The sequence below is a fragment of the Lagopus muta genome, chromosome 8 (assembly GCF_023343835.1).
Source record: "Lagopus muta isolate bLagMut1 chromosome 8, bLagMut1 primary, whole genome shotgun sequence".
NCBI classification, from domain to species: domain Eukaryota; kingdom Metazoa; phylum Chordata; class Aves; order Galliformes; family Phasianidae; genus Lagopus; species Lagopus muta.
In genome coordinates, this window is record NC_064440.1 from 19,669,230 (window position 1) to 19,681,619 (window position 12,390).

The 12,390-nt window shown below is 43.7% G+C and overlaps 1 protein-coding gene across 1 annotated transcript; it reads left to right on the forward strand.

The window, feature by feature from the left end:
- The first annotated feature begins 808 nt into the window (after positions 1-808).
- On the forward strand, positions 809-8,806 carry CDCA7 (cell division cycle associated 7). The gene is made up of 10 exons (XM_048953587.1): positions 809-1,119; positions 1,888-2,010; positions 2,367-2,477; positions 3,248-3,496; positions 3,898-3,975; positions 4,525-4,713; positions 5,037-5,177; positions 5,600-5,749; positions 6,342-6,478; positions 6,764-8,806. The coding sequence occupies exons 1-10, from the start codon at positions 1,099-1,101 to the stop codon at positions 6,792-6,794; spliced, it is 1,230 nt and encodes a 409-aa protein (XP_048809544.1). The 5' UTR covers positions 809-1,098; the 3' UTR covers positions 6,795-8,806.
- Positions 8,807-12,390: the final 3,584 nt, after the last annotated feature.

The window sequence follows — 12,390 nt, forward strand, 5'->3', positions numbered from 1 at the left end:
AGACTCGCCCACAGAAAACATAGACCCTGAGCAGGGCTGGCGCCCATTGTGCCTCAGCTATTCACAGTCCGGGCTGGGCTGCGGGCCTGCGTGTGCGGGGCCGCTTCTCTCGTGCCTGACATGGGCCGTGCCTGCTGTTGGGAGGCCCCAAGCAGGACAAAGTATAAAGGCAGGATTACAGCAAGCAGCGGGGCTGCAAATCACACACAGCTTTCAGGGCCTCACCCGATCCTGGCTGCCAAATCCCGGCTGCACTTTGTGGCGTGTAACGGCTGCGCTTGGTTTAACGTGAGATTGTAGCATTACATAGAACAGTTTGCAGTCACTGCAGGTTTGTTTTCCTCTGGCCCAGCTTCAAGTAACTGCAGAGTAATACAGCCAACTCCTTTCTGAAACCCCATTGCAGTGCTGTACCTCAAGGGCTTCACCCCTAAGGCAACACCCCACCTATGGGCAGCAGGGCGCACAACCCCTGCGTGCTGCCAGCCGCCTGCACAAAGCAGGCTGTGCTCCCCGCAGGAGCTGTCAGCCCTGGGGCAGCAGGGCCGCGGGCTCCATACCTCCCTGCGCGGAGATACAAGGCACGTATGAGAACCCCTTCGCCCCCTCTCCCCAGCCCTTGAAAACCGGCAGTTGTGCGGCGGTCTTTTATTTTTTAATTATGTTTATCTTCTCCCAGAACGGTGGGGAAAAAAGCAGCAGTTACAAGTGGAAGCACAACACAGCTCCAGACCACGCGGGCACCCCCGGCCCCGCCCCTCAAGCGCTCGCGTCCCGCCGCGCTCCGGCCAGGAGATTTTCGCGCCACACGATCAGGTCCTTGCAGCTCCACAAACCCTGCACCTCCCGGAGAAAAAAAAAAAGGAGGCCCCCGCACCGGGCCCTCTGGGGCGCTCCGGAAGAGCCTCTCCATGCTCTCTGCCGGGGTGCCCGGATGGGCGCGAGGAGGGGGCGCGAGGTGCTGGGTTCCGTGTGTGTCGGACTCATCTGCCAGGACGCGGGCGGCAGCGCGGGAAAGGCGCCGCCGGGCTCCGCCCCTTTCTGCCCCCGCCGCTTTGGCGCGAACCTTCATTTCCCGCCACCCGTCCCGCTGTCAGCATGGCTCCGCAGCGCCCGCAGGTGAGCGCCGTCCCGCGGGGGCCGGTTAGAGCGGGGGGAAGTGTTGTGCCGGACGCTCGGCGGGAGGAGCGGCCTCCGGGCGGCGACTATGGGTATCCACAGCCGCGGGGCTGGGGCAGAGGATCGGCTTTCCCTCCGCTTCCCGTCCCGGAGGCCGTTAGGGCTGTTGCGGGGGAAGCGGCCCGTGGTTGCGGGGCGGGGGGTTCGCTGAGGGCCTCCGTTTTAGCGTGGCGCGCGGCCGGGGCGCGTTCTGTATGCTAATGGGCCCGCGGCTCGTTGGTCCCGGTCGGGCCGTGGTGCGCGGTGTGCTGCGATCAGTGGTGAGGCTCTATGAGGAGTGCTGCGCTGGTCGCTGTTGAAGCGGTGTGCTTTCAGTGCTCCGTGTGCTTAATGCTCGTCTTAAGCTAAAAGTACCGAGTTACTCAAAGCAGATCTCGGCGTGATGCTCTTGTGCGCGTTTCTAGTCCCATCTGTAAGGCGTGGGGGCACGTATGATGTTTGTGTATGTTCCTGCTTCACTGCGAAGATAAAAGAAGTATTTGTTAAGAGCAAGCTAAGCTCTCCTGTAAAAGGATGTGAAATCTACCAGACTAGAACCTGTTCCCACTTTAACGCTGGGGATGTTTTGTTTAATGGTGCTGGTTCTGCTGGGGGGAGGTGTGTATTCTGAAGTGGTTAAGCCCACTGGCAGCAGCGTAGGGATGTGCCCAACGCCATGCACTATGGCTGCTGCCCATCCATAACGGGGTTGGCACTGTTCTTTTGCAGCGCCGCTGCTCTGGTAGGAGAACCTTCACTGCGTTTCGAAATACCAAGCTGATTCCCATGGAGACGTCCTCATCCTCTGATGACAGTTGTGACAGTTTCGGTTCTGACAACTTTGCTAACACAGTGAGTATGGGGCTGGAGCAAATAAACCTGAAGGAGCAGTGTTAGTGAAGACCTGCAGGTTGGCATGTGATAAATGCTGCTTCTATTTTGTACAGCAGTTATAGATCTGTGATACGTACTGTAATTCGGCTTGCTTGCTTGTGCTCCCAGCTGGTAGGTGTTGGAAGCAGATGAGCAACCTTTGAGACATCACCTAAACGAATGTGCCTAGTAGTTGCAACTGCAGTTCTGAAACTGCCTGTAAATTCATTTACTATTATTATTTTTTAATTAAAAAGAGCCATTTGCTTGTATTTTGGTTGTAAATGCAAGTTGTTTTTGCCCAATTAAAGTAAAGGGTATTTTGTTCTTTACAGAAACGCACGTTGAGGTCGAGTGTTAGAAAAGAACTGGCCAAAATCTTTCACGAATCCTCTGATGATGAATCCTTCTGTGGCTTTTCAGAAAAGAAAATTGAAAGTGCTTTGGTAAGATGGCTGATCCTACTTTGCAGCTTTAATCCTTTCACATTCTTTGGTATAACTGAAAAATGTCAGCTTCGGATTCCAAGTCAAATGTTGTCAGAAAGAAATGTGACTTTATTTAATGTAGTAAATGTAACTAGACATAGTTTGATTTTTTTGTTTGTTTGTTTGTTTGTTTTGGGTTTGTTTTGTTTTGTTTTGTTTTTTTGTCCTCCTAAAATCCACCTAGCTCCTAAGCTTTGCAAGATCAGAGTAAAGTCTTCATATGGACTGGAAAATCTATTACTTGGTAGAATTGCCCTTGATGCTTGTTGCTCTTTGTTAGACTCTAACACTTCTGGTTTCTTTAGCACAAAATGTTAACCTGGCTCATGGATCCTAGCAAACCCAAGGAAAATATCTGCCTACACTGATGTGCAGTCGGGTGTGCACTCTCACAGTGTAACAGAGATGCTGTAGCACTTGCGCAGTGTAGGAGGAACGATAGATGATGGAATCCTGCTTTTTGTAACTGCAGTGCAAGAGCAGGTTTGTTGTTTAAAAATGCCAAGAATTAGTATTGAGTAGTGAAAAACGTAATGTTGCCATGTTTGGCATTAATAAGTTCCTGTCAGAACTTAAGAACCTGCCGAGGAATAACTAGGTTGGCATCTGACTGGGAGAAGATGCGTGTCTGAGTTATAAGAAGAGGTAAGGAGAACAAGTAGGAGTCAGACTATTTAATTGCAGAGTAACTCATTCTGTTTTATGTGTTTGTTGTGATTTGTTAACAGAAATTGGAATCTGATTCAGAAAACAATGTCAGTGCTGACAGAGAGGCACCTCTGAGACTGAGGAAATGCACTGTTCCTCTCAAAGTAGCCATTAAGTTTCCACCTCGAAGATCAGGAAGGAGGAAGGCTGAGGTGGAATCTCTTCCTGAAGATACGATGCCTGCTCCAGATTCAGACTCTGATTCTGAGGAAAAGGGCTCTCTGTTTTTAGAAAAGAGAGCTTTAAACATCAAGGAAAACAAAGCAATGGCAAGTACTCAGCCTGTCCCCTGCTTTCCCTCTCTTCCCCTTGACTCTTGGTGGCTCTCCTTGTTTATTCAAATTAACCCTAATGGGAGTTATGTGAATTCATTAAGAGGAATTTACATTCCGAATACTTGAATCAGATGCTTCATGTTCACTGGTATTTGAAAATCTGAGAGAAGTCTTTCAGTAAAAAATCTGTGTGTTTAAGGCCTATCCTTTGTTTAGGCTTGAAGTCTGTTAAGTTTGAGTGTTTTCAAATTACCTGTAGTCACTAGAACATAAAAATGAGACATAAAAGTTAAAGAATGGCTGCGGTTGCTGTAATTGTAATTCCAGCCAATTGCTCTAATCTAGTCTGTAATAGTGTGTGAACTCCCTCTTAAAGCTCTGCTTTCTTTTGCTAGCTTGCAAAACTAATGGCTGAGTTGCAAAATGTTTCTGGTATTTTTGATGGGAGAAGATCACTGCCAACGGCCAATAACGTAAGTACAAACTTAATGTGTTTGCCTTAAGGTTTCTGATTCTTGAATTATTGCACTACAATACAGGACTCTTGATTACAAAGCTTATTAAACCTCATAATTCAGAGTCCAATTCAGAATTGTCATTTACTGAACTGGACATCCTCACTGTGCAATTTTCTTCTGATTTTCCACTGTATAAAATGGATCAGATTAATTCACAATGGCTTAAGTGTTTCTATAGGCCAATAAAACTGAACGAGATGCTGATATTTATACAGTGGCTAGAGATAAGGGAAGGCAGCCAAAGCTTTGAAGCTCAAGCCTGAATCTTGTTTGAGTTCAGAGCCTTAAAAAAGACTCTGACCTTTGGATTAACTAGGTCCTTAAAGTAATAGGGTAGCGATTTAGCAGTGTGATGGATTTTGCTGCTGATTTACCTGTAAGCTGTGTGAGTAACAGTAAAAGCAGAAACTTGCTATAGATATGGGTTCTGCTGTTCTGTGTGGGAATTTCTGTACTGGGAGGACAGAAGTTGTTGTATCATTGGATTCTCTTAAACTTTTCCAGACACCAAAACGACTTCCAAGGCGCTCACTTCCCAGAAGTGCGTTGAGGAGGAACCCAGACCGAAGTTCTCGGCCTCACACAAGATCCAGGTCCCTGATTGACGGCCCTCCTACTCCTTTACCAGAGGAGGAAGATGACGACCGATACCTCCTAGTGAGAAGGAGGAAGATGTCTAGTGAAGATCTGGAGGTATGCTGAGGTTCTGGTTCTTCAGTTGCTACTGAAGATGGTTTTGTATCCCTTCAAGAATATAAAAATTAATTTGGAGCACATTATCCTAGATGAATTCCTTTTGTACTCCAGTTGTAGGCGAGAAAAATCCAGTGGCATTTCATTTGATCTGTCATCCTTTAGATACTAAAGCAGCATACACATCATAGGCGTTTGCAAAGATTTATCTCTCGTTTAAATATGGAATGGATGTTTGGGACTTTGGCACTGATTTGAAGAGTCTTACTTTGTGTAGAATTCTTGCTGAATCCCATCCTACCAATGTTGTCTTCATTATCCAGCATGATGCCCAAACTCCCAGGAGAGGTCACCGTGGTGCCATGGCTCTTCCGCACATCGTGCGACCTGTTGAGGAGATAACAGAGGAAGAGCTGAGTAACATCTGTGGATCTGCAAGAGAGAAAGTGTATAACAGAACCATGGTAAGTGTATTCCAACTTCCTGAAATGCATGCTTTGTGAAATCATTTGTTACTCTGTCTGATGTGAAATAGAGTGGACTTGCTTATCACTGAAAGGAGGGGTGTGATTTCTGGGAGAAAAATGGCTGAGGTTCTGGAACACCATCTGCCATCTTTCCCTGAGTTAACAGAGTGGTGTTTGCCAAGCCAGCTGACTTGTTCTCTTCTTGGATCAACTGTAGTACCTTCGTGATACCAGTCTGTGAGAGTGTTTGTTTAACAGGCACAGAAGATAAAATCTTGATTCAAATTTGTGAGGTGGCTTTCTGTTTCAGGATGAGTGCTGCCAGCTGCCAGGGAGATTGCTTGTTAAATGCTGTATTCCCTCAGCTAGAGAGCTGCTTCTAATGTTTTGTTTCTTGAATTACTTTCCCTGTGTTACAGGGATCTACCTGTCATCAGTGTCGTCAAAAAACCATAGACACCAAGACCAACTGTCGTAACCCTGATTGCATAGGAGTACGGGGCCAGTTCTGTGGGCCATGCCTCCGCAATAGGTATGGGGAAGATGTCAGAACAGCATTGCTGGATCCAGTAAGTCAACTTTTAATACTGACCTTAAATTGATTGAGTAGCAGATGCACCTTTCTGCTCATAGCTAAAGTGCCTTTGAAAGGGAACTGCTTGCAGTGTTGTAGTATCACCACCATGCCCAATAAACCATGTCTTAGTTTGAGTCAAACTGAATGATAGAACGTTGTCTAGAACTCTTTGTAGTTAGTATTTCTGCAGTTTCATTTTCAGGAATAAACTAGGAGAGCAGAGCAGCTGACAGAATATTCTTGTATATTCAGAATAATATTTACTATTTAGTTTTGTATTAGTGCTTAATGTACTCTGGAGGGGAATTGTATCATGGAGAAAACAGTCTTGCTGCTGTGCACTATGGAAATGGCTCAGGAGCTGAACAGAGTAGAGTATTTCCTATGGTTGCATGCAAAGAAGAGTTCAATACCTTACAGACTGAGAAATTGGGACTTTTCTATCCCAGCCAGACAACTTCTGCAGCACTGGTGATCTCTAAGTGGAGAGTTGGATTATTTTTACCTATGACTGTGAATTGTGCCTCATGCTGCAGTTCAGTTAAAGGGGATGTTGTCTGTTTTTATTTTTTTCTTTTGTCTAGACCTGGAGGTGCCCACCTTGCCGTGGAATATGCAATTGTAGCTTCTGCAGACAGAGAGATGGCAGATGTGCTACGGGTGTCCTGGTCTATCTGGCCAAGTATCACGGCTATGATAATGTCCATGCCTACTTGAAAGGGTAATTATGCCGTTGTGTCAGTAAAGTGGCCCTACTCTGTGTGGGATAGTGGCTGAAAACTGGGCAGCTGTTGCTCAGATATCTCAAGATCAGTCCATGTTGTCTCTTGAGTCTGTTCTTTTTCCACAAGACTTTTCTGACTTGTTAGTTCTTAGCCAAAGTAAGTGGTATATCCACTCCTTGCTTTACAACTTGACCTTTGTTGTCATTATCTCCACTAATTTGTCTAAAGGATTTCTGAACTGTTTTGCTATAAACTAACTTGAGTTTCTGCTTGTCTTTCAGTCTGAAGCAAGAACTTGGAATGGAAGACTGAAGCTGTGGCTGCCTTTTGACTTTCATACTCTTTCACCAGTGCCATATTGTTACCTCCAGTGAATTGTTTAATGAAATGAGACTACAAAGCCGGTGCTTGGTTCCCTCCCCTTCTGGATTTTTTTAGAAAAGAAAAGCATATTGCTGTGCAAATTGTGCTTTGAGAAACTGTTTAATAGAGATCTTTGCCCGCGGGCCATTGCTTTCTTTTTAAACAACTTTTGTAAAACAAAGTATGCAATAGCATCAGTCCCTGCTTTTATGCTGGCAACTTTTTTTATCCTGAAAGAAGATGGGGCTTTAAGCCATTGGAGTTCTGTTCATGCGTTGATCTGTACTGCAGGTTTATTTGTGCTTTGAAGTTGGTGACAAAAAGATAAGGATGTTCAGAACATTCAAGGCATTGTTCCCCACAGAACCAAGTGGGGAAAGGTGTGTGCTTAACTCCTGGCCAACTTCTGCTGCGATTGACTCTTACTGAACGTAAATGATCAAACAGAGCTAACAATCATCCAAAGCAGCAATTCATTCATAAGTTCAAAAAGGAAGGTCTAAAGGTTGCAGTTGAGCCATCTCCAAGCATTAACATTTAGGTTTATAGAGCGCTTGAGGCGCACGTTGGATATTTTGAAGGAGATTGAGTGATTTAAATTGCAGCAGAAGCAGTTAAGGGGTAAGGTCCTGTGTTTGTGTTTTCTCAGACAAGAGGAGGCCACTGCTGGAAGCTCCTATTGCACCAGCACTGCTGTTATGTAGTAGTGACTGATCTGAGAATGTGGATATGTCTCATGAAGTGACCTCTGCTAAATTTTTGCTGGTTTTTGGATTCTCTTCTTAGTTGTCCTTTCCCTTCTCTTGCTGCTAACTGCAGTAATGCTTCTGTGTTGAATCAGCCTGGGGATTAACCAAGTTGAGGAGTAGCTGATGTAGTCATTGGCCAACGGCAAGAGGGTGAAGTGTGGTGACTTGTTGAATGCTGTCACGAGAAGGGTCAGTGACAAATGGTCATTCAGTTTTCTTTTCCCTATGAGCAAAGATAGAAAGCAAAGGCTTTCTAAGCTACAATCCAGCTTAAAATGAATTATTCCTTGGCTTGCATAGGGAAGCACAAACATGGATAATGTTCTCAAGTGGTATGTCCACTTGATGAGGAAGAACAGTTGATTGAAAAGGCTTTTAAAAAATGAATAAAAAAGGAGATGCGTGCAGTTTGTGAGCACTTATAAATGTCACTAGCACTGTGGTCTCCTCTTTGACAGTCCATCCATACTTCTATTCATTTGTGGCTCTGCGTGACTGTAGAAGGGTATTTTGTGTGATGTTATTAATGGAGCACATGTACAGCAAGAACTGAGCTGAAGAATACCTGGTGTTGTGTGGACAGCATCTTCTAAATGCTGTAGAATAGAAGGCAACGTGAAGACTAACTGGAGAGCCACGGTGAATGCATGCGCTTAGTTTGGTCATGGAGGAATGCAGTGTTATATGTAATGTACAGTTTAGTAGGAAGAGTCAGCTTGGGTTTATTGAGCACTAGAACAAAACGCAGCTTCTGACCCTTCTATTTACACAGTGTTGGCGCTCTGTATATAACGAACCTTTTTGTACCTTTTTATACCCTTCTGGGAATTAGAACAGTGTGGGAGAAGGAGGACCTTGCAAACAGAATATATTTGTCTCAGACATGCAGATCTGGTTTATAAATCACCTGTGCTGTTGAGAATCTCCCATCTCCTGCTTCCATAGTGTGACTAGACGTGCAATCTTGGGTGGAGTGTGCCCTGTTCTCCAGGTTCATCTCTTGAAGAAGGAACTCTAGAAGTACATGTTCTGACACATAAGAGTGATTCTTTTTTTAATTGCTGTGCTTCCCTTCTGATTGCTGGAGTGTGGAAGAGCTGTGCGGAAAGCTAATCTTTGCTCTGTATCCTGAAGACTGCTGTATTTAGATTTCTTCCCATTGACAAATTTATGTATGAAGGTTTTTATTTTAAAAATAAAACTTTTCCTCAGTTAGAATTCTTGTCTCTGAACTGTTTTTAAAAAACGTTGCTGCTTTCCAGATGAACTGTTGTATTGCTGCTGAGAAGCAGTGTTTGAGCTGCCCACAAAGTACTTGCTAAGTGCTCATTGCATTACTTTTGCTAAAGGCTGTGGGTGCTTGCCTTTCATCACCATGCTGGTAACATGAGAGTAAACTTGTGTTTAATTTGGGGAGTCTGTTACATTTAAGGTTTATATGATGATTTTGACACATCTCGCTTCATCTCTTTACTTCAGTACTGTTGATATTAACCTGACGGAGAGCCTGTGGTTTATATCTGCAGCCCATGGGCAGCAATTAAGATACTTCTTGCAGAGAAAAACCTAACTGATAGATTGTTTGGAAAACAAAGATGCCTGGAAATAGGAAATCATGTAGAAGGAAGAACAGAACAAAGCGCATTTGTGAGGTGGGATGACTTACCACTTAAAAAATGCTGTGCAAGTTAAATTATTTCCTCGCTACTCAGCTCTAGGGCCAGGTGATCTTCATCTAGGTCTGATATCGCTTCCTTTTTTTTCCCCCTAAAACCTGTTACAATATCTTATAATTGCTAGGAGGAACTAATAAGTAAATTATTCTCTTTAAACTGTGTTCTTTTTCCCTTGGGTGTTCTTGGGGATGGATGCAAGGGGCATTTGTACCTGTGTAACAATCTGAGAGAAGTGGTACTGAAAGTGATGGATAGCTTCTGTTTAATGTTAAATGTGTGAATATAATCTAAAGATAGCTTATGAGTCAAGTTTTTATTACAGTGATATAGTGTCTGCCAGTGAAACTGGCCAATTCTCTTGCTTTCAGAAGATTCTCTTCTATATATTTATTTGGTTCCTTGCAGTCTCTAGTTATGCAACTTATGATGAAATATTAAGTCTCTTCAAAAGGGAAGAGAAGGAGTGTTTGAAAGAGGCATTTTTATCTTCCTTACCTATAGAGCAAAATGTTTTCATGGTGAGTAAGCTACAGAAATAGCATTAAAGAGTTGCTTCACAGGCTGATAAAGTAAAACCCAGTACATTCCTAAGCAGGTCTGTTGCTTAACCAGTTACATCTGTGTAGGGAAATGCAATGGAAACTCTAAAAATAGACACTAGCTTTGGGAACCAGCTTTGCATCTGGTTGAAGAATGGCTGTTGCTGTTGTAGGATGAGGGAGTGCAGCTAGCTTTGAAACATGTGCAGTGTGAAGGTGTAGTTTTCTGCATCTGATGCATTTAGCAAGGGAGTTACCCACTGACCTCTGCTGGCATAAACCAGTTTGTTTCTCAGCTCTTTGCTAGTGCAGCTCCTACATGGCTGATAGCAGAAGCTACTATGGGGGTTTTGGAAAAACTTCTTGCCCTTTTCTAAGGTTCTTGTCCTTGAAACTAAATCATTGTGAGTAAAAAGATAGAGCTTTATCTGTCAAGCTTTAGCTGGCTGGTCTTGTGGGATCCCAACTCCAACACCCATGCAGTGCTGGGCAATATCATAGAAATACATGAATAACTCAGTTATAGATGTTACAAGAGAACTTGAGTAGTTCTTGCTCTCGCTCCATTTAAGCCTGGGACTCCTAGGTGGAGGTCCAAAACAAGTGAACAGATAGAAAAACCCACCTGTGCTTTGTAGTGAGGGTTGGCAAATGGAAGAAAACTGTACGTTTGAACCCAAAGGTGTAGTGGTCAGTGGTAGTGGTAGGAGTCCTAGAACTACAAGGTAAGGGCAGGATGGCAATGCTGCTGTGGCTTGTAACAAGCTGTGGATATTGCATTTGTGTAAAAGCATGTCTGGAGGGTAAAGCTACAGTCATGCTACACAAGATCTTCTTGGCATGGGCATTCTACTGACTGGAGTTTAATCTTCTCTAGTAGCAAGGGTGACAGATAGTTATGTTTAAAAATAAAAATAAAAATAATAAAATCACACAATATGGTCAGGACGAGGTATGAGGGCATTGCATTGGTCCTTCTTTACTAGCACTACTTCAGAAGGGCTTTTTGGAGCAGAAAAGCTTCCATCAGCTGAACTGTAGATCCTGTTGGATTGAGCTCTGCTCATCTTCTTGTTGGAGTATGTCTTTAGGTAAAACTTGGTAACAAAACGTTGCTTAGATTATGGCTCTGCATGTGGGCTCATGTTAGCTTTGTATCTATATGTTAGTGTTGTTGGAGACAGGCAGAAGGAAATTGTGCCCTAGGCTGTATGAAGAGGTTTAAGCAGCAGAATCCTACAGTAAGCACCTTCATATTCTTGTAATTGCATACTGAGTAACAAAGCCGTCCTAGCAGCACTCCTGGTGGCCTTGCCTTGCTTTCTTTTAGTTTGAATTCCCTCATAGGCACAATGTTTGTGAGTGTTACATAAACTGGGTGAGCATAGCTGACTGCCACCAGGGCTGGGGACAAGAAGGCTCTGACAAAAAAAAAAAAAAAAAAAAAAAAAAAAAAAATTCAGATATTCTCCATGAATATATAATCAGGAGCCTGTTTGGAAACAAAGGCACAATCAGAGTGTACTAAAAATTATCTCTTAATACCTTAGATTTCAGAGATATGGAGACATTTTCAGCTTAATCATATAGGTGAGATCAAACAAGTCCAACCAGTGCCAACCATATGGTGTAGATGCATGAAGACTCACCATCTTTAGACATGTTCTGAAGCTCCAGAACTACAAGCTTAGTTATGTTACCACTCTAAGGTGAATGAACATAAGAGAATCACGCAAGAGCTCTTCTCATATAGCTTATTAGCAGAACTTAGCAGTGGGAAAGATCTTATTTCATAGCACTTCTGTGGCATGGGTTTTTTTTGTTGTTAGGAGTAGGGGGTGGGGTTGGTTTGGTTTTTGGGTATTTCTTTTTGAGCCTGGTTATAATGTGAACACAACTGATAACAGTGAATCATCAGGGGGAAAAAAAACCTTTGGAAATAAGCCAGAGTCAAATTCTTTTCTCGTGCGCCGTTCAATCTGCTTCCTCTTTAAAAGAAAACTTTCACATTAGCAGAAAAATAAATGCTTAGCCAGAGTTCTTTTTGTGTCCTTTTCAGCAGGGAGAAGGGATGAGTGTGCTGCACTCAATGCCCATGCTGGCTGCCTCCTGCTGCAGAGAGTTAGCACTCTAAAGCCTTTTTCTTCCCCCTTTATTTCTGGTTTCATTTAATTCTTGTGGAAAAAGTTGTCATGTTATAATTTTGGCACTGGAAACAAGCACAGAGTTTTGTTGTGAGGTACTGGCCTGCTTTGGTATGATCCCAGTTTCCTGTAGAAGTAATTCCAAGTTTTCAGATGGTTTTCATCACGACATGCAGACTTCCCTACAGCAAGACTAATGCTCTTTTACTTCTCACCTTCTAAGCACAGATTGAAGGCGCCTTTCTTCTCGCAAGCAGATTATTTCTTAGTCATGAGAAGCATCAGGTATGTTTTCATAGACTAGGTTCTGCATTATAGCTGGAAAAAAAAGGTAGTTGAAAGTATTGCAAGCCATCAGGTGCCACTTTTTCTGATTTTTTTTTTTTTCCAATTTCCCAGTTTCCAAAAGGTCCAAAATGCAATGTCTAGCAACTGTT

Coding starts and splice junctions, on each gene's coding strand:
- CDCA7 (XM_048953587.1), top strand. CDS start 1,099: ATGGCTCCGCAGCGCCCGCAG. Junction 2,478..3,247: donor AGAAAATTGAAAGTGCTTTG/GTAAGATGGCTG, acceptor ATTTGTTAACAG/AAATTGGAATCTGATTCAGA. Junction 3,976..4,524: donor CACTGCCAACGGCCAATAAC/GTAAGTACAAAC, acceptor AAACTTTTCCAG/ACACCAAAACGACTTCCAAG.